Consider the following 23,548-nt stretch of genomic DNA (forward strand, 5'->3'; position numbering starts at 1 on the left):
GGACTGAAAAGCAAACAAAAGACACAAGGCATCTTTTACAGCCTCCAAGAGATCTTTGGTCTTTTTCAGTCGCTTCTCGTCGGTTTTGAAAGACGCTATATCAACATCTTTGCACTTTTCCTATTAAAATAATTTTTTAAAATGACTGCTATGAAAATTGCTTCTATTTGCTTGCTTTTAATCTTTGGAGTAAGGAGTCAAAATACAGAATCTACTACAGTTCAATCGACTACAGGTAAGAATTTTTTATGTAAAAGATATATTTGTTTCATAAATGATGTATATATATGAAAACAATTTTAAAAAAATCAAAGCTTTTACTTAACGGTATCTAGCTACCTGTACTTCCTTTAATTGCATCCATTTTCTGGTTTACTGGATTATATTAATTAATTATTATATTTATTATTATTATATATTTATTTTATATTATATATTATTATATATTATATTATTATATTTATTATATTATAAGTATATATTAATATATTTTTAATTAGCAGGATGTCTTAGAATTTTTGGAAGCATTACGGAAGAAAATATGCAAAAGAATAATTAGGATTTATGGTTGTTACATATTAATAACATGGTTCATAAAGTTTTATTACATAAATAGTTATTTCTCAGAATCGTAGCTTGTTGATAATTTAATAGAAAATTTCACTTAGTAGTCATATTATGAGATTTTCAAAATTAAATTCCATAGATTTTTTTTTCATGAGGATTTATGGAAATCCACATGATGTATATCAGATGCCTTGAAATAATTTCTTCATAATTTTTTTAAATCTGTAGATCCTCAAGAATTTGCAAAATTAAATATCATACTATGCGCAATCAAAGGATATTAAACTGAGTTTTATTTTTAGTAGCAAGCAATTGATTATATTCTATTTCTATATCTTAAAGTCTTTGCTTCACATAACTTTATTATCTTTCAACGATTTCTTGGACACTCGTATTTCTAAGAAATGTTATTTTAGGTAGATTCTTATAGAAGGACTGCCTATTCCAATGGTTCTCATAACAAAACTTCGGGAGAATTTCTGCGGTTCTTCACCGAGCATGGTCCCTAGAACCCCAAAGCCATCCTTCGTTCAAAAGTGTGTGTGTGTGTATATATATGTATATCGTTTGGATTTTAGCCGGTTTCGAATCTATTGCACTAAATGTAAAAACCTCGGATGAGTTCGTAAATGAGCCATCTAGCTCAAAGGGGGTGGAAATGATAGAGAACTAAATTTTAATTATGCTGTCACTTCCTTAATGTTGAAGATAGAAAAATAAATCCATTTAGCCAATCAAATTCTCATTAAGACGAACAACTTTTGCATTCAAAGTTTTTTGATAACTTAGAAGTTAAGAACTAAAAAAATGATTTTCAAGCCCTAATTTTGACTGTTTCTAACATAAATAATTTATGCTGCGAGCTGTGAAAAAAAATTAAATAAAACTTTTACTTTACATTCATTTCCGTAGTTTGAAATTGTTTAAATGCACATGGAGTAAAGATTAAAATTTGAATAAAAGTAATTAAATAAAAATTATTTTAGTATTATTTAATTAAATAAAATGTATTTTAGTTCTTTACATATTTTTATTAAAATTAACCTTGCTATTCCGAAGCTTTTGTTAATTTGATGTCAGCCGCATTATTAAGAATATACCGTATTAAAAAATATTGTAATAATAAAATGCTATCATTAAAGCTTTAGCTAAATATGGGTATTTTTATTAAACGGCCAATAACAATTAATTATCAAAAAAAAAAAAGATAGTCTAAGATATTATGTTAGCTTATTGACTATGTTCCCCAATGACTTGCGATTAAGCCTAAAGTTTACCACTGGCATGCAGTTAATAATAAACACAATAGTGCCGAAGAATATTTTTTTTTTAAAAACCTGATAATAAATTTCCTTTTATTCCAATGAATTGTTATGATTGAAATATTTATATGCATAAAAATAAGAATCTTAATTCCAATATTAATTTTAAAAAACGGATGATTTTTTCTTTCAATATAAATGAAAAATATAATGATAAATTCGTACTTTCTACCATAAAACGTTATTGTTTGCATTTAATTAAAAGAGTAATATTTGCAAACGATAGTTAATTTCTTTAAATGTGTTTAAACCGTCAGTTCTTGAGACTAATAAAAAATTTTGGCATTTGCTAAAAACTTCAAAACTTTTCAATAATATAAACTTTGCAACAAGTCTAGATTTGTACACTATTTTTATAATATTTGTACTTTGATATTATTTATTATTCAATAAATACTAAATTATTCGATATCTAAATTATTCGATATATAATCAATACCTATGGTTGCTTCAATATGTAATATTGCGTTTTTACTTCATCGTAAACGAAACATAGAAAAAGTATTATAATCGTCAAAAAATTTAAATTCGAGATTTTGATGAAACTTTTCGTTTTGGATCTGCCTGAGACTGAAGAACATAATTTTGACATTATGTTTGTCTGTCAGTCAGTATCACAAAGATAACTGAAAATACTTTGAATATTGTAATCATAAAAAATTCGAAAAAGATATTTCGGCGAATCTCCGCGTTTTAGACCTTTCTGAGTTCCAAAACCACAATTTTGGAAAATATCTGTCTGGTTATAACAAAGATAACTCAAAAATACTTTGAGCTAGACTGATGAAATTTGGCATACGGTCTTCCTATCAAATTTGTAGATTTATATTAAGTTTTGAGCAAATTCCGTTCAAAGGAAGTCTGTCTGTCTGGCTCTGCGAATATAAATTAACAACTGTAAAAAATAAAGAGCTAAATAGATACAACTCTGCACACAGAAATAACATGTACAGTGCACATATCAAATTTTGAGCTAAATCTAATAAGGGGTTGATCGTCTGTGGGTTTGTAATTTTAGAAACATAAATGGAATAAATCAAAAACACAATGACTTAAATACATCAAATTCCTATTCTTATTCCTATTCCTATTTTGTGACTACGAGTGTAGTTTTGTGCAAATTTTTTATTTCAATTTATTATTATATTTTTAACAGCATGCCAAGGCTGACACGATAGATTCAATAAAAATACTGAATTCGTGACAGAAGTTAATATTTCGTATCTATTGTACGCCAATGCCATGCAAGGCTGTCTCTAGGATGACGCCTTTATTAGAGAGTATGCGAGAAAGTTTTGGAGAGACCACATCTGCTGGTTGGAATTATGTCTTTCTTTCACTCTGTCTGGGAACACGATAGCTGAAAAACATTTTGAGCTAGACAAATGAAATTTGGTATGTAATATCTACCTGAAATTTATAGATTCCTATTACATTACGAAAAGAACCCATTCAGAAGAAGTCTGGATTTCCGGTTGTTCGAATATAAGTTAATACGATAACTACAAAATGAAGGAAGCTAAATGGGTGAAATTTGATACGCAAATGTATTATCTAAAGTTATAAAGTTTTATCGTATTTGGATCTAAACTCGTCAAGGTGTTGACAGTCTATCGTTCCGTACTTTTTGAAGCTTGTAAATGCGATCACTCAAAAACGTAATGACTTTAATATTTGAAATTTGATATGTTGATTTTGTGATTACGATAATGGTTTTGCGTCGAATTTTAATTTTCATTGACCATAAAAAAGCATCAAAATACATGTTCGATTTCCAGATGTTTTTTTATCAACAGCATCTTACTAAGATCTTTCGAACACAAGCACTATCATTTATCAATGATATGCGATTAATAAAGCACAAGTAAATTTATTACAAAGTATGAAAGAAAGCTTTGCAAAAGTTAAATACACTGTTGAGAAAATTTAAAGAACTACAAACAAGAACTTTTTATCACAATTTATGAGTAGTGCTTATCCAGAGTAAAATGTTCAAAACGTATGTGAAATAACTTTTATCGTTAGATAAATTGTAAAGATTTCGTGGAGGCCTGTCAAGAAAGACGGAGAATGAACTTATTTTCAAAATTCTGACAATATAGGGCAACGAATTAAAAATACGAAAACAGCTTGGATATTTTCGGTTTGGCGATTAAATTAGTCAAAGTGATCATCCCGAACATTCTCGTATATTCGATATTTAAAGTATTATATCTCTCGCTACAGCATAAAAAGTGAGGACTTGGAGTAAGATTATGAGCTTCAATCGTACAAAGATTACTATTTTCTGAGTTCCAAGTGACAGTTTGCACTTTATAGTGCAAAGTGATCATAAATAGCACTTTATAGTGCAAAGTGATTATAAATAAATATCCCAGCTTTGTGGGTCTCTTAAAAGAAAACAAAACAAAATATAGCCTTGTTGTTCATCCGAAATTAAAAATAACAGCTAAAAATTTAATTTCAGCACAGTTATAAGGGTTCAATGTGAAAAAATATGAAAATTGCATAAAAAAGCATAAAATTGCATTAAAAAAAGCATAAATTGCATAAAAATGGCGGATTGCTCCATCTGTTCATAGTTCTTCTTTTAGTCTTTTTCTCGTGAAGATCTAAAAATAAAACGGTAAAAAAGTGCTGAAAAATTCAGAGAGTTTATTTTTTGTCAAATCTGTTTATTATCATGCTTAATAATGCATTGTATATTTAAGAATCCTCCCCCTCCCAAATAAACAAGAAATGGTACTAATTGATGATATACATAAATTAATTTATGATATGATATATAGATTATTTTTTAAGAAAAATTTTACAATTTTTGGTTTATTCTTGTGTATTTTGGAAAACGTTTTTAGTGTTCCTTTTTGATTACTTGGTAATGATGTTTTCAGAACAGAAAGCTTTAGTACCAATAAACGAACTGAAGCAGTAAATCCCTTTTCTTTAATTTATTCTATGATGATGGCAACTACACGTCTATTTATATTCTTAAAAATTTTATCTATTGATTACAAATCAGACAAATTATAATAATGTTATCAGTGATTTTACTATAAAGGATGTTAGAAAATGGAACACGAATCACATACTATCTTATTTCTTTTTTCGCAATCAAACCTTCATAGAGCTGCCAACAATAGGTTAAACTTAAAATAGAAATTATGCTAAACTGAGTCATTTCTCATTAGTTTTTATTTTCTCTCGGTAATTTCAATAAATTTGACCTAGTTGGATCCGAAATTTTGTGATCATTCCTGCGTTAAAAATTTCATTGATGATTATTTGTTTAACAACAGATATAGTGTTCTAACCAGAAAACGGGAAAAGAACAGAAATCAATTTTATGTCTTAAACTATTTTATGAGGCGATATGGAATGGTTAAATCTTTGACCGATTCTTATGAATTTAGAAATTTTTACATAATGCTTCTGTGCTCTTTCCAGATCGTGAAATATATTCTTCTACTGAAAGCGTTTCGACCGATGTATTTAACAGCAGTTTAGAAACCACAGAAGAACCCGAGAAAACAAATCAAACAGATATTGGTAAGGTATATTAATTTGTATCTGTGGTTTCTCAATTTTGTGTGCAATTATAAATATCTTTTACGGGTTGTAATTTAGTATGCTTTTTGTTTTGTTTTCAACTAGCAATATTTTTTTCTATTTTTATTGTAATTTACTATTGGTTATGTTTCTTTTATTAAGGTACGAATGCCGTCTTTCACGAAGATAATTATAAGCTAAAATTAACGACTGATATCTAGTAATATAATTTCTGATATGACTTAGTATTTTATTTATGCAAGTAAAGAATGATTACATCTTGATATGCACTTATATGATAAAATAAAATCTTGTTTCGAAACATTTTTTTTAAGTTCCTTTAGAAATAATATATCTTTTGCATTCGTTTGTGATATATCAAATGGATTAGAATTACTTTGTGATTATATATTTAAATTTCTAGACAGTAAAATTATTTGCGCATTGCTGCCCCTGAACATAAAAGAATTGTGTTTAAAATGACAACAGGAATCTTATATAAGAGCAACAAGCTTGAGCGATCTGACCAGAATTCATTGGAAGAAAATGCATCTGTCCATTAATTGATCCTCTCTATCACCCAGTGATTCTCTTTTATTATTAGATCTGAGAAAGTATGGATGGATTTTGTTTCAGCATCAGTCCAAGATATGAATTGAGATGCTCAACTCCTTCCACCAGCATAAAATTTGATTTTATGAATATGGGATCTTGAAATATGTCCAGTGCGAAATATCTAAACATTTTTTGGGACTTGTGATAAGGTCGAGGACAGACGTTCTTTAGTATTTCGTTACAGAAAGGGAAACAATTCGTTCCAATTTCTTGATGATAATCATCTAATAATTCTTTTTAAAATTTTCCATCGTCATATTGAATTACTAATATAATTTGTAACATGTACTGAATTTCAAATGTCGTGGTAAACATAAAATTTCCTGGACCGGACGGCGGTTTAGTTTAGTTTAGCTATATTTAAGTTTCGTTTTAAAGCAACACTAAGCCTATTTTGGGACCGATCTCGTAATTTTGAACAGCGGTCAGATGACAAGGACGACACCTGAGCTGACGCCTCCTTTCCATGCTTCCACACCACACCAGCGGGAGGACGTTTGGCTCAGACTGATTGAACGTGCACCAGACTCGCTTACACGACCATTCTTTGGTGGTATCCTGTGTCTGACCTGAAACCCTCCGGTTCCGAAGCGGAGACTCTATCACCAGGCCACTGCGGCGCGGCTCCAAACGGAGGGGGATATTTCGGAATAGGATTCAGAAATTCATTTGTGTAAAAATGATGCAAATGTGTATTCTCTTTATTATTGATATTTATTACAATTATAGTATTTTCTTTAGACACAAATGGTGATGTCATACTTACAAGGGATCCAGAAGAAGAAACAGAGAATGATCATTTTTCTAATATTACTTCCACATTGGTTGAAAGAAATGCAACTGACACTACGACTGAAATTCCTTCTACCACACTGAGGGAAATCACTACTGTACAAAGTAACCCCTTTACATCATTCCATTTCATAAAATTTGTACCTTTTTGAATGATTACTAATTATTTTATAAATGGAAGTAGATCATTAATTATACAGAATAACATGTTTAATACACTGTACCTTATTACAGCATTTTGCCTTGGTGCCTATTCATTCCTTTCTATTTCAGAAATGATTATATTTATAGATTAACAAAATCGTCAATTGTGGCGTACAAGTTTTAGAATCGTTGAAAACGCTCTACAGGACAGGCCATTGTATGTGGAACTATAAAATTCAGCAAGCAATTATTTCTTGGGGAGTAGTTGGTCTTCAAGAAAATCTTCTTGAACTTTTAATTATATTTAAAAGTAAACTGAAATTTTAATGTTTTGCTCAAATAACTTAGAAGTATATTATTGTTCACAAAAACATTTTTATTCTACTTTAAAATAAAAAAATAGATGATATTAATTTTATTTCACATCATTCTTTCTTTAATTTTAATAATTTTTCAAAATATATTTTAAACATAATTTTGTAAGAATGCTTTTACAGTCGTGCCCAATAAACTAGCAAGATTATGGATAATCAATGTAAATACTCAGACTAAACAAAAATAAATAAAGGAATTTCTAATTTATTTCAAATTAATGCTTTAATATATTTAAAAGTATAGGATATTTTTTAACACGACAATGTTTTTAGACTGCATTTTTTTTCTACACACTGAATGAAATAAAATTCAGTATATACAAAATGTAATGACATAATGTACTCCATAAAAATATTTTTCTGATTTTTGAAAATATTTTTTAACCTTAAATTAATTAATTATATATATATATATATATATATATATATATATATATATATATATATATATATATATATATATATATATATATATATATATATATATATATATATATATATATATAGTTTCTTTCGTTGAAAGTTTGAATGAGGAATTCTAATTATAGAATTATTTGACACAAATTTCAAATAGATATTCGATTTTTTGCACTAATGTTAGAAAATTTTGTTCGCAGAATTTGAATATTCTTTACTTTCATTTGCTTTCCGTTTGATAAAGGTATTCATCTCGTATTCCAAGATCTTATTTCAATTTTTTTATTATTTGGATCTAAAATTTAAAATGTGTTATTTTCACCAGTTAGTTCTCTCGTACCTAAAATTTCTTCTATTCTTTCTTGTACATCCCGACTTTTACTTATAGTATAATAATTTTCATATCATTTTCAATTGTATCAATTTGAATTAATCTTTGGGACTAGTTAGTAAAATTGACTGCATTTAGAAATAGTGAGCGTACTTTTTAACATGTTGTTCACATTTGATTTATTTATTGCAGCAACCTGGACAGCATGTTCTTCTAGTCCGTGCAAAAATGGCGGATCATGCATTGATGATACTACTGATTTGAGGTTATACGACTGCAACTGTACTCTTGGATATACTGGTACTCATTGTCAAGTTGTTGACAATTGTTTAGCGGATAAGAATGGAAATATCTGTAACGAAGGCATATGCGTATATGAAAAAGGCGGGCTTTCAAGATCATGTAGTTGTTTCTTTGGAATGTTTTGGGATGAAGACATGAAAAAATGTAGAAGTAAGCTTTGGATTTTATATAAATAGAGTATTGTACATGATATATAAAACAGTGAAATTTTTTGGACTTTTATTTTTATTTTTAACTAAACTAAAATTGCAACATTCACAATTTATTTAAGATTTTATTTAATAGAATTCTGAATTTCCAAATATAATGCAAATATCTTTGAAAACTTTTGTGACTAACAGTAATAAAATTATTTATTTTTGAAAGAATACTCCATAAAAAATGTGTTAATTGAAAAATGGAAAGAAAGAAAGAAAAAAAAAAAACTTAAAATGCTGACAATTTTACAATTTATGTAAGTTGGTACTCTTTCTTTTGTACTACTAACGTAATAAAACGGTAAAAAGTGAAGTTAATTTAAAACAACTTTTGCCCTTTTTCTATGCAAAATATAAAGAAAAAATATTGAAATCTTCAAAAATTTTGATCACAAAATTTTTAAGAATTGTGATTAAAAATACAGAACTATGTACACTATGTACATAGTTGTACTATGTAATAGTTCTATGTACAGAACTATGAACTAAATACAGAACTTCTTTTTAGAACTATGTTTCTCTGTATACTTGCATATGAACATTATGATTTTAAATACGGATCGAGTTAGGCGAATGAATTTCGTATGAATTCTTAACAATTAAACTGTAAGTCTTTTTCAAATAAAATCGTTGATGGATATGAAAATTAACTCTTAACGCACTGCGTTCTATTTGCAGGAGAAATACATTTTCTTTCTGTCGTTAAACAGTACGCAAGATAATATTTCCTATATTCTTTTTACTTTGTCCAATGTGTATACACAAACTTCTAAAAAATTTTCAACTGCTATATCTCCATTAACTAGATTTTTAAATTAAACTGCAGTCATTTTGAATTTTTATTTTGCTTTGATTTATTTATGAAGTAATCCTTATTTTTTTTAGTTTCTTTTATTTTGGATTATGAAGTAATCATTATTTTATCCTTATTAAGTAATCCTTATATTTGAATTCTTTTTGAATTAATTTAATATGTACATTACATTAAGTTGCAATTGATTACTTAATAATTCGTAAGCATATATTTTTCTACCAATTGAAACCAAAATTTGACATATAACTACAATCGTAATCACAAGGTCACATAACAAATTTTATACATTTAAATCATTGCGTTTTTGAATTATTGCATGCATAAGAAAGTACGACCGACACATTGGTTAAACCTTTCTAAAAATTGGAAAGAATCTATATTTTAGATATTAAAACCTTTACCAAATTTTATTTAAGTCTTTAAATTTATCATGTTCACTCTTACAATAACGCAGATAGGCTTTTTCTAAATAGATTAAGAACAAAATTTGATAAAAATCTACAAATGTGGTATAAAGACCATATATAAATTTCGGTAAAATCCTAGTTTAGTGTACCCCTTATTTCGCCAAGGTTGCCAATAATATTACGTCGCCAATCAAGTCGGCTGGCCATATAAACAATAGTACAAAACAGTTACAGTTACCAAATATTTTTATTGAAACTATAAGATTTATTGATCACGTTTGTTTTATCTACTTTTTTGAACTTTTACAGGCCACAATTCCTGAATTTCCTTTGAATTCTAAAACACAATTTTTTGCAAATAGTCTACACCGGTCTATACTTTAGACAATAAAATTTCTTTACTTTAGTTATTATACTTTAGACCTTCGGCATCTGAAGAAGACATCTGACAGAATTTTTCAACTTAAAAAAACAACAACCTACGGCTTCTCCAGCACATTGTATAAAAAGATTCCAAGAATAACAAGAAGAGCACAAGGAAATATGAAGGCATCCATTCTTAATAGCTTCGTTACTAGAGACTGATGCTCTTAAGAAATTTCAGGAAATAAATACACTTACTCGGTTCAACTAACTCTTCATTTGAGCAGGGAAAAGTTTAGAAATTCCTGTAAAATAAACAGCGGAACTTTTCAGCGATGTAAAGCGCTTTCTGTCGGCGCCATATATATTTCGAAATGTGGACATCTAATTCTTAAATAATATTTCATAATATTTGTGATCATAATATTTCTGATTATTACAATCATCAGACATCGGAATATTGAACATTCAAGATTTATAGAATAATCATGGGAAATCCGCGGAAAGAGCAACACATTACAAGTAATTCCTTTAGAATGTTAAGATAATATTAAAATAAAAAACTGTGAAATAAAGACAAACGATTCAAAAAGCTCGAGCAGATGTTTTAATTTCTATTCGAACAAAGTTCGTAAACAGACGATTTCAATTAGAATAAAATAATTCGGTAATAATTGTAAAAGGATTAATATTATCTGTTCATAATTCACTTTAAAAATAACACTGTAAACAAATTAGTATTAGGGTTGCTAGAATAATTATTCCGCTTTCATTTTTGGGTTTCCATATTGGTAACAAACTCGGAGGGCACATTAAACTAGGCTTCAACCCAACTAATTTTAATGATTTCTAACTCGAAGAGCTCTTGTGTGTTGGTGTTCATAGAGTAACAGGCATTTCGAAACTATGTTTTTCGGACTCAGAAAGGTATGAAACGTGGAGATTCGACAAAATCTCGAGTTCGTGTTTCTTTTGATCATAATATTTTCACTTTGAGTACTTCGTACATGAAAAAGTAAAAAAAAAATCTTGAAAAAAAAAAAGTGTCAATTTAATAGTTTTTTCTGAAATTATTTTTTAAAATCATTAGATTAAGATCTCCTTCTGCATGATTTGATATAGTACTGAACGATATCAAACCAGTTTATTAAAGAAAAAGCCTCAAAATATGCACTGTTTAGGTTCGCATAATGCCATAATCTGCCTCTAATTGTTAATACATAATTAAAATGTTTTAAAAAAATAAAATAAAGGCTGCCAAATTAAAATATCATTATATGATATTCCGAACTAAAAACTTGAGCTTTGGATTTCTATTTTTATTTTCTGGTACACAAAATATAAAGGAAGTAATTGTCCGAAAATTCGAACTCAAGATTTCAATGAATCTTCAAGTTTAAAAACTCCTTGAGCTCGACAAACACATTTTTCGCAATATGTCTGCCTATCTTTGAACATGATAATTCCAGAACGCTTTGAGCCTGGCGAATGAAAATTGGTATATGGACTTACAACAAAATTGTAAATTTCTATCAAACTTTAAATAAAATCCATTCAGATTAAGTCTGAACTGTCTGTCTATTCCTTCACAAGTGAAATTGATAACTCTAAAACGCAAAGAACTAGATAAATAAACTCAAGGGATACAAGTTCAGAATTTAAAATATAGATTCTTATGAAGTTTGAAGAAAATCTATCAAAGAGTTGATCCTATGTCAGAAGTACTTTCAGAAGCATGTAAACGCTGTTATTCATAAATCGAATGACTTAATTCTATGAAATGTAGTTTGTTATTTTGTGACAATAATTGTAGTTCCGTGTGAAATTTTGGTTTAATACAAGCAAAAAAAAAAAAAAAAAAAAAAAAAAAAAACCGACATTAAAAATACACATTACCTTGATATTCAGTAAAAATATCAGATTTAATCAAAGATTTATATTTCTTAATTATTATTTGCTAATCCCATGGAATGCATTTTCAGCTTCACTCAAAGTAAATAATTTTATGCGGAGAGAGGGGCCAAAACTTTAATTGGAAAGAATGTGCGAAATAAATCCCATTTGTTTTTGTTAATAGACACAGTATCACATAGAAACAATATATATATATATATATATATATATATATATATATATATATATATATATATATATATATATATATATATTATAGGTTATTAATATACCCAAATTTCTGTAAAGAATGTGTCCGTTTACTTATGAGTTTTCATTTTATTATCTTATCTTTTCCAGAAATCTTTCGAATAACACACAGAAAAAGATAATTCATAATTTTCCTGAAAAAAATTATTGTCCTGTGCTTAGTATTCTTTGACCTCTGAGCATTTTTATTTTGAATATTATGATTCATATGTTTGTCTTGAAGATAATATTTGACCTTCGGCAGAAATGAGATATGATATATGTCCAAATACAAATTTTGCAATTTTTATTACATGAATTCTATTTTTTGATAACAATCTGAAACATCACAAACATATCTTATTCATTTATTTTTCCTTGAATCAAGTTTCTGATTTTAGCTGATAGATGGCGCGTTTCTTCTGCGAGTTAAAAAAAGTTGTTTTGATACGATTATAATAAATTGTGTTCGTATATAATAATGATTGACATATTAAATACAATGAATACTAAAATAAAATTTTATTGAAAAGTGTTTTAAATGACATTTTTCAAAAACTAAAATATTTTATGCATTTTCTCATATTAAATCAGAAATATTAAATTTTATTGAACATTGACCTACAGAATAATCCTATAAATTAAAGATTCCATTTTTTAAACATTAATGAATTATTTAAATGTGAGTTTAAGAAATAAAAGGAAACATCAATTCAGTGTTTAATTAATTCTAAAAAAAATTTAGTTTCTAAAATTAGTTCAAAAGATCATTTTTTGAAACGAATAATCAAGTATAAATTTATTTGTTTATTATAATGTTTTTGTATTCCTTTTCCTGCACAAAAGATGAACTCAGGTTTACTTAAATTTTTAACTTGAGAACCTGCACACGAGTTTTGTACTTCGTAGTGTAGTAAGAAAACGACCTGTTAGACCTTTTTTTTCGACCGACTGAAATCCAAATTTGACACAGTTACTATTTTAATAACCAGATCACTAATCAAATTTCATTTTCTTAAATTTTTGTATCCTTGAGCTATCGCGTTTATTTGTTTTAGGACAGATAGATAGGAATCAACTCTTGACGGATTTGAAATCAATTTTTGATAAGTATCTAATAATAATTTGATAAGTAAGTATTTAAATGCTAAAATTTTGCATTAAATTTCATTTATCTAAGTAGTTGAGTTTTTGAGTTTTCGCGTTTAAATGCAAGTGAAAGTAAAGACAGACAGACTGTCAATCTCTTGATGTATTTCCTTCAAAATTTGATAATAATCTACCGTTCAGATACTAAATTTATGTGCCAAATTTTATCTTTCTGGCTATTTACATTTTGTAGTTAAAGGATTCGTTTGTCAGACAGATTTTTTTATAAATAGATTTCTTTTAAAATTTCATAATTTTTTTCAAATTTTGTATACATACAACATATAATTTTGTATACAAACAACATAACCTCACTATTTATAAATGTTGCAATAGATTTAATATCAAATTTTATTTGTCAAGTTAAAAGCGCTTTTGAGCTATCTATTATACAAATAGACTGGACATAATTCTAAAATTGAGTTTTTAGAACTCATAGAGCTTCTGAAACGTGGAGATTCTATAAAATCTAGATTTGAAATCAATAAATCGGCAATATTGCAGTTCAGCTCTTGGAATTTCGGTGAAATCTCCTAGAGCTTTTGAGAAGTGTATATTATTTCTGAAATTATACATTAGAGGGCGCTAAGAGATAAATCAACAAGTAGTGGCAAAGTCCTATTACTATACCTAAAAGACATATTTACGGCGGAAACTGACTCACCTCACTATTTATAAATGTTGCAATAGATTTAATATCAAATTTTATTTGTCAAGTTAAAAGCGCTTTTGAGCTATCTATTATACAAATAGACTGGACATAATTCTAAAATTGTGTTTTTAGAACTCATAGAGCTTCTGAAACGTGGAGATTCTATAAAATCTAGATTTGAAATCAATAAATCGGCAATATTGCAGTTCAGCTCTTGGAATTTCGGTGAAATCTCCTAGAGCTTTTGAGAAGTGTATATTATTTCTGAAATTATACATTAGAGGGCGCTAAGAGATAAATCAACAAGTAGTGGCAAAGTCCTATTACTATACCTAAAAGACATATTTACGGCGGAAACTGACTCACCTCACTATTTATAAATGTTGCAATAGATTTAAATGTAAACTAGTTAATAGATTATAAAAATTAATGTCTCTTTTCTTATACGATTATATGAGTTCATAAATTCTCTCTTTATATAATATTTTAACGTGCTTGATGAAGACAGCGATCTTATTATTACTATTTAATGGCAATAGTCATTTGTAAACAAGACATCGTATGGACTTTTCAGACTACTTTATTAAACGATTTTACAGATGCATTAATTCAAGGCTTCTGTTAATTAAGAAATGAAGCTTCAAATATAGTAAGAAATGTTCAACAGAGCATTACCTGTGTCACCGAAACCTTCATTCAGACGAAGGAAAGAAATGTAAACAATGTCAAATTTCTGATATCAAAGAGAAATTTTAGTTCAACGCGAAATTAGGCTTAGTCGTCGTCATACAGGTAATTACTATGACTTGCAGTGACAAAGCATAAAATTATTATTTCATACAATATGATAACTTATTTCATTAAATAACTAGAAATTCTATCAAATAATTGATAAATACAGATGAATTATTTCATTAAATATCTAGAAATTCTGTGAAATAATTGATAAATCATGATCAGTATTTCGTTAAATAACAAGAAATTCTATCGTAATTAATAAATCACGATCAGTTATTTCATCACATAATTAAAAACTCTGCCAAATAAGTGATAAATCATGATCAATTATTTGATGAAATAATTAAGAATACTATGAGACAGCAGAATTATATATTTTAAAAGTAACATATATAAATTTTAATTTACACGAACAATAATTTGTTGTAGATTAATTCCATTTAATTCATATGTTTTGTCTTTTGAAATAACAAAATGTAATTTTAATAAACATATTCCGTATTAACAGCTGTAAAAATCATGCTGGACGAACAAGCTGGGAGACAAAGAAGGCTATTATGGAAATAATAACGAAATTCTTAACGAATTACTTCTTCTTGCAAATGATTGTTTGAAATTTCAATTTCTTTTGTGAAATGCTATCTTGAAAGTTTTTTTTCTGTTAATAAGAAATTAACTGACTGGATTTACATTTTATTTTAGAGGAAGAGCCACCTTGCTTTCCCAATCCATGCCACAATGGAACTTGCATCCCGGACGGTGAGGATTTTCAATGTTCCTGCAGGAGTGGATACGAGGGTAAAACTTGCGAGATTCATAACATGTGTGGAGAAGACGATTATTGCAAAAATGGCGTGTGTAAAAAGGATTCAGAAAGAAAAACGAAATATTGCGAATGTCATTCAGATTTCTATTGGGACGAAAACAAAGGAAAATGTGAAGGTAGATATAGCTATTGGAATATTAAAGTGGAATTTTTAAAAATATAAAAAAAATTATTAGTGAGCTTTAAATGATTTATCAAAATCAGTCTTTTCACAAATCAACGTTAGATTTCACTAGTTTGAATAATACAGGTATTCATAAATGAATATACCAACTTTGCAGGGCTATCAAATAATAAAACAAAGTACAAAAGAGATCAGTTCCATGACATAAATACGCTATTAAAAATGTAAATAAATAATGCATAAGTTTCGCGATATTGTAACTTCATTTTTTTATTCATCATGTAAACTGTACAAATATCAAACGAAACACCCTTCTATAATTTAATAATTTAAATTATATAATTTTTGAATTTTAAGGTGTAGTAAAAACTATTTTTGTGCTAAAATATATTTTTGGAAGATATCATGGAAGAAAAACCATGATTTTGATTAATTTTTAATTAATTAAAATTCTGATTAAGATATTTAAAAAAATCAATCCGAGGTACACATTTCCCCCTCCCCCATTCAAGATATATATATGCCAAATTTGGGCTTTAGAGCGTCAAGAACCACACACACACACACACACACACACACACACACACACACACACACACACACACACACACACACACACACACACACACACACACACACACACACACACACACATTTAGTAAAGACAGATTACTATTATTAGTAGAGATAGAATGAACTACCTATTATAAGTATGATATTGTTTAGTTTGAGTTAAAATTTTCTTACAATTGTAGCAATTGAACGTCCTTGTCTTCCAAATCCTTGCAAAAATGGTGGTACTTGTGAATCAGTATCTACTGAAGAATTCAACTGCACATGCGCTGAAGGCTACTTAGGTAAAACCTGTGAAATTCAAAATTTCTGTATTGCATCAGAAACGGAAGAAGATATGCAATGCGAAAATGGCGTCTGCATTGATTCTAATCTTAGTAAAATATGCAAATGTAACGAAGGATATTTTTGGGACCAAGAAAATCATATGTGTAGAGGTGAGTAATTTTCAATGCTTTCAATTTTCACAATTGGATATTTAAAAAATTTATATCGTTTCATATTGAAAAATTCCTTATAAATATTTTGAAATTCGCATAGAAATGCTTTTTATTAAACGGCTGTTTATCTTTATATCAATACAATACAATTGGTTGATTTTCTGTTGCAATGAGATGATAAGAATGACTATTTTCTTATATATAAAACATAAGAGAAACCTCCTCGAAAAGTTCGAGCTGATATTTTGATGATTCTTCATGTTTTAGATCTCGCTGAATAAAAAAATCAACAACTCATTTTCAGAATTTTATTTGTTTGTTGTTCGGTTTATGAACACTGTTTCTCAAAAATACAAATAAATGGATGAATAGTTGACATATCGCTTTATAATTAGAATCATAGATTTTCATCAGATTTCGAATGCTATCTGTTTTTTCTTTGCCATATGAAATCAACACAGGAAACACATTGTAATATTTTGCAATCATACTAGAAAGTCTTGAGACGGACACTTTTGTTGATTTTCTGCATTGTTTCCGCAATGTTCGGTACTAAACTTTTCTTTTTTGAAATGATCATCAACCAAAACCTAAGAGCAGAATAATAATTGATGAGGATTTACTATATATATTTTTTTTATCACTGGAAATATACGGTTGACATTTCAACGACATTTCGGTATTTCGAACTGTTGAAAAGTAACGGATTTTTATGCAGATTTTTTGAGCAATGATCGTCAAACCATTCAATATGAATGCCATTTTGATGCTTTCAAAAAGAGGCATATTGATTTTTTTTCAAAGAAATAATTAATTTCAGTACATACATAATTTAACTTATTGATAGAAAAACTGTCCTTTAAAATTGTATGCTATATTAAAATTCTTCCATTGGACAGGACGATAATTTTTAGAGAAGAAATTTGTCACTTTGTAGATATTTTATGTTGTGTGCGCTATTGTTAAGTATAATGAATGTTTTTCGACTTTCTTTACTTTAAAAAAAATTCTGGTTTTTATCAAATCCAATTGATATAGCCAAGTAGGATATGCAGTTATTTACAGCCGTCTGATTAATCACACTCAGGAAAGTGTTCCTCTGATCTCTCTTACATTATTTGTTCTTTTCTTGATAGCTATCATAGCATGTTCACTGCCCAGATCTCATCTGATCACTGAGTTAAACAGCATCTGTTGCTGTCAATATCTGAGTTGGTTGGTTGGTTAGGTTTATTGGAGCAAGGACCATGTTTGGCTATGCTACATGGCCCTTGTTTATGGTAGATAAACAGGACATCGTAGATAAACAGAATGTCTTGTTTATGGTAGATAAACAGGACATCAATATCTGGGTGGATGACTTCCAGAGAAAACTGGGTATTTTTGACATTTTTAAATTTAATTTCTAGTCCACTGTGCAATAATTATAATGATAACTGGAAAGGTGTATTACGCAGTATTCTGTCATTTCCTGTGATGCCTGCTGTTTCCTTTCTGATGCTCCTTCTTCTCTTCGTAAAGTCATTTTCTCATTTCTGGTTGTTTCTACACCTGCCTCTATGGTATTCGATTTTCATCTTTGACTTTCTACTGATTATAAATTATAATTCGTTTCAATAATCATGACGAGATAATTCAGATTCCTTAAAGCTAATTATTGGGAGAAGTTATAGTGTTTGTTCACGAAGTTTGTTGATATTCTGTTGTATTTGTCCAATAAAGGTTGGACAATCCAAGTTACAGCAGCTAATTTGAAGAAAACTGTATAATTTAAGATTTGGAAACATTTATTTTCTGATAATGCTGATTATTATTTTGGCGCAGGAATCATGGAGCCGTGTCTTCCTAATCCTTGCTCGAATGATGGCAAGTGCACGCCGTTTTCCACGGATTCTTTCATTTGTAATTGTTCCGAAGGATATTATGGATCTAAATGCACTGAAAGAGATTATTGTTCTCTGAAAGGTGGCAACACTTTTTGCGGAATTGAGAATTGCAAGAACGAGCCAAGTTTAGAAATCTATTACTGTACCTGTGAAAAAGGGCAGTATTTTGATTATGGATTACGTACATGTTTAGGTAAGTGTGTTTTAATTTATATTCGTCTTAAGATTATATATAATCTTAACCAGCAATAGACAAAATGATAGGAAGATGTACATTTTAACAATAATTGATACACAAAAATGCTTAAGTTTTTCCTGAAATTTATGTAGGAAGGTAATCTACTTCTATGCACTGGAGAAAAGTTAAACTTCTACTTTAGGTGTTTCATGGTGGTTTTAACAAATATAGGACTCCGGAGATCATTTTTATCAAGAATTCTTAATTTTGGGGCTTAGCAATATAGGTTAGCCATTTTAAGAAATTTTACAACAAAAAGAGGTTGGTCAAAGATTCAGTCTCTCTTTTTAATTTATTTAAAATCTTAAAATATGAAAAAAACTTTATAGATCTTTAATACTTTTCAATTATGCAGTAATAGGAAATATTATTACTAAGCAAATCATCAATGGACAATGAAAATGGTAAAGATACACAACCATTGTATTATCCTCTTTTTTTTAATGAATTGACAAATAGCTTCCTTTAATTTATGGATGGCTTGTACTGCTAGATCTCTGTTTTTTTTTTTTTTTTTTTTTTTTTTTTTTTTTTTTCATGAGTACAGTGTGTAGAGGAGGAGAGATGACTACAGAGTCACAAAAAATTCATACACATACAAAGTTCAAGATTCTTCTTGGTAAAGCAGAGTGCAGACACCACATTGGAATGATAGGATACAAAAATTTGCTTTTGGAATTAGATGTAACTTTTTCTCTCTATTTGAGTGATGTAGTTCAGGTTTAGTGTTAATTTATTTAAGTGAAAAAGAACTTGTTACTGCAGTCGACTGCAGTTGAAATTAAAATTTGGGTTAGAGACAAGATAATTATCATGAAATTTTAAGACCTATCCCCGATCAAGAATAAAAATTAGTGTTGCTGTTGAATTTTTATTTCAAGAATATATCCTTTTATATTAAAAATTAACTATAGTGAATGTACTTAACTCTTTCACTAACAGAATTTGCGCGGCCCAACGGGCCGCGCAAATTCCGTTCTGGTAGGCCAGTTTCTGTTTCAAATGAGAAATGCAGAATATAAAATGAATTATTACCAGGATTGTTCTTGCTTTACATGCTGCAACTCTCGTTTGAAACAGAAACCGACCCACGAGGGTAGAATTTCCATGGTTGATTGGGTCGAATAAGTAATGAAAAGGTTAAAGTCTTGAAGTCAATTTAATCTTAGATAAACGAAGTATAAAACTTATTTATTATATCAATAATAAATATGCGTTTTTCAGACATCGATTTCTGTCCACTTATGGAATGTAGCGAAAATGAGGAATGTAGAGATAGCATGTGCCAATGTAAAGAAAACTACGAAAGAGATAATTCTACAGACGATTGTGAACGTAAGTATGCAGTTACTTTTTGTTCCGATTTCGCATTTTAATACAAAATATAATTTTTCATCATGAGCAAGTTATGTTATATTTTTAATCGATACACATTTTTTTCCCAAATAGAAATTACTACAAAACAAAGTTTTGTAGAACAAAAAAAAAAAAAAAAAAAAAAATGTAATGAACCTTATTTTATATAGAATAGGCCAATTAAATGGGCAAAAAGAAATTGGTAGTCATTTCATCTAGAACATAAACGTTTTTTTATCTTATCGTATAATCCCCCCCGGAGGGCACCTCGAAATGGGGATGAGATGCTTCCGGCATGGTGGTTAGATCTCGCCACCCTGGAGGGTAGACTAATAGGTGGGGGATCTGACTCCCCATCGATGACGGGACATACTTCCTTCGGGGAGGGTTGTACCGTGGCCGGTGACGGCCCTTAGGACTCAACCACAGTTCCCGCCAATTGCTGTTGCGGCAGTTCGGTCATTCAGTTTTTATGGTTTAAATCCGTGTGCTTTCGTGGCGGTCGGAGAGTTAGATGGTTGACTTATCTTATCGTATATGAAGGGAAATCTATCAAGTATTGATAGTCTGTAGGTCTGTACTTTCTTATGCAGTAAACACAATTACTCGAAAATGCAGTTACTTAAATGAATGAATTTTGGTATGTAATCTTCTGATGACATATGTAGTTATACGTCAAATTGTGGTTTCAATCGGTGGAAGAAAAGTGTCGAAAATGCATATTCTATTTATTTTTATTTACTTTATTTCATTTTTATTTATTTTTTTATGTATGAGTTTCTTGCCAGAAATTAATCACAAGGATAAGAAGCTATATTTAGTAAAAATGCTAGATTCACGCCAAATATCTATATTTCGTAAACTACTGTTCACTAATGCCATGATACTCATTCGCAGACTTATATAAGATCTATAATTTCATGCAGGTGAAAGAAGATAATTTCGTACATAATTAGAGAGAATGCTAGAAAGTTTTTGGGAGACCATTTTCACTGGTTTTTCTATGGAAATTTAGTTTCGTTAAATTTAACCAAAACGGTATCGTTATTAATGGTGAATAATGGAAGTCTTTTACAGAAACAATGGCAATTATGGGCAAATTCATTTTATTTAAATGCAGAAAAAAATCGAAAAAAAAATTCTGAAATTTTTTTAAACAATTCACAAAAAAAAAAAAAAAAAAAAGGATAACGAGATGGAATGAATGATGTTATATTAAGGATAATCCTTTTTAGTTAAAAAAAATAGTTAAAAAAAGTTTTCTATAGAAGGCACTGGCACGAATACATCTTCATGAATTATACAATCTTATTATCTTAAAAATGCCGATTCACTCAATGACTTATGCTACGGAATTATGAAATTATGTGAAGAATAGGTTTCTGAACGAATACCTCAGATCACAACTTTGCTAGGAAAGTCATTTTCATATATGAGAAAGCAGTTTAGAATTTAATATACATTGAGAATAACTAGCGACGTATTATTGGAGTCAGTGTTACAACAATCTATTTGTTATTTTTTCCATCCCAGTGGCGCTGTAACTGGAGGAAAGGGGCTTATAGTTGTCTCTAGGGGCCATCATAGGGCACTGCGGAGGCGAAGTAGTAGCCATTTATCATCACAAAGTCACATATAATGATAAGAAGACAAAATAATTTCCCCAGAAATTATTTAATCTTGTTATATCATTACTAAACAAAGCAGGGACGAGTAATTCCTGTTACATCCTTAAAGCCACTTATCCTTACTATGCCATGACTCCGACACAGGATAAAGCAAATTAAAGGTTAGTAATGAAATGTAAAATTGATGTGCAGTATATCCCGAAGCATGGAATTAATTCACATCGAATAACTTTTTTCAATTTCAAACAATTCTGCCAGATTTGGCGCCAGTTGATTTCTGATTATAGAGTTATTTGGTAGTAAGAGTTAATAAATAATGCTGTTTCGTATTAGTTTTGGGATTGAAATAAACTATTCGGCGCAAAACCCATTTTCCCCTCGGAACCTCCTGTATTCTAAAATGTTTAGAAAAAAATTCATTGTATTAAAATATGTTTAATGTTTGAAATCTTTGTTAATTCAACAATATTTATTTGATGATAAAATAAATAAACATTGCTTTATTGTAATAAGTACATGCTGATTGACTGAATGATTTGTTTTTCACAGCCCATTTTTGCTCTTCAAATCCTTGTCCAATCAGTGATTTAACCTGCACTGAAGGCGATGGTGCTGATTCTTACCAGTGTGCATGCAAAAATGGATATGCATTCGATGGAAAGCACTGCAAAGGTAATTTCTCCAAGTCAATGTTTTTTTTTTTATATAAAACTGAATGAATTAGCATGATTTTGTATGGGCTGGATGTTATCTGTAAATTGTGACATGCGAAAATTCGGCATGATGGAAAAATAATTTATAACGCTCTAATGGGGTAACCGTTGAAGCTAGCTCTATTAATATAGTATCCAATTATTTCTTAGGTAGTAAGTACTTATTAAAAAGTTTATCATACTTTTAATTTATCTTTAATTAGAAATTCATTAAAGTTTCTATATTTCTTCAATAGCTACAGAGCATTTCATTGTAAAAAACCATCACGTTAAAATTCAAAAAATAAATTTTCAACTGATATCAGTTTTATTTTTTGTAAAATTCTTCTTCTAATATTAATAAATTTTTAAAAATATTTCAAAAATATTTTACAACAAAACATTTTTATTGTTTTGAATACATATTCATTGGCGTTGCTATGATAATGAACAAATCTTTTGTGTGTGCACGTTATCGCTGCTACATAATTAAGAGTACCTTTTAAAAACAGAATAAGGACAGATGAAATCAAGTCCAAGTTATTAAGCTTCAATGTCTGGGACAAACAACTTTTCCAATGGTTTAAAAATTGACTACGATTTGAGTGGATTAGAATATAGAATTCGATTTTTACAAGAGCCTGTAAAAAGATTTTCATTATTTCTTTGAATAAAAAAGGGTGAAATTGTAAATTATTACTTTTTTCGATGATTAATTTTTTTAAAGTACAGCGTTGATTGAACAGAGATACAATCATTTTATTATACAACGTTGATTGAACAGAGACACAATCATGATATTATACAACGTTAATTGAACAGAGACACAGTCGTGTTATTATACAATGTTGATTGAACAGAGATACAATCGTGTTATTATAATGAATTTAAGAATTCTTTATGCATTTACAT

At 28.9% G+C, this 23,548-nt stretch overlaps 1 protein-coding gene across 1 annotated transcript in view; it reads left to right on the top strand.

The window, feature by feature from the left end:
• LOC129976543 (neurogenic locus notch homolog protein 1-like) overlaps nucleotides 1-23,548 on the top strand; it is a 77,504-nt gene continuing 53,956 nt past the window's right edge. Inside the window, exons 1-9 of the mRNA XM_056090168.1 lie at nucleotides 1-235; nucleotides 5,334-5,435; nucleotides 6,792-6,947; nucleotides 8,301-8,561; nucleotides 15,576-15,815; nucleotides 16,579-16,833; nucleotides 18,661-18,915; nucleotides 20,185-20,295; nucleotides 22,494-22,616. Of these exons, the coding sequence (XP_055946143.1) occupies nucleotides 142-235; nucleotides 5,334-5,435; nucleotides 6,792-6,947; nucleotides 8,301-8,561; nucleotides 15,576-15,815; nucleotides 16,579-16,833; nucleotides 18,661-18,915; nucleotides 20,185-20,295; nucleotides 22,494-22,616 (1,597 nt within the window). The 5' untranslated portion in view covers nucleotides 1-141. The remainder of the gene's footprint in view (nucleotides 236-5,333; nucleotides 5,436-6,791; nucleotides 6,948-8,300; nucleotides 8,562-15,575; nucleotides 15,816-16,578; nucleotides 16,834-18,660; nucleotides 18,916-20,184; nucleotides 20,296-22,493; nucleotides 22,617-23,548) is intronic.

The sequence above is a fragment of the Argiope bruennichi genome, chromosome 7, assembly GCF_947563725.1.
Source record: "Argiope bruennichi chromosome 7, qqArgBrue1.1, whole genome shotgun sequence".
NCBI classification, from domain to species: Eukaryota; Metazoa; Arthropoda; class Arachnida; order Araneae; family Araneidae; genus Argiope; species Argiope bruennichi.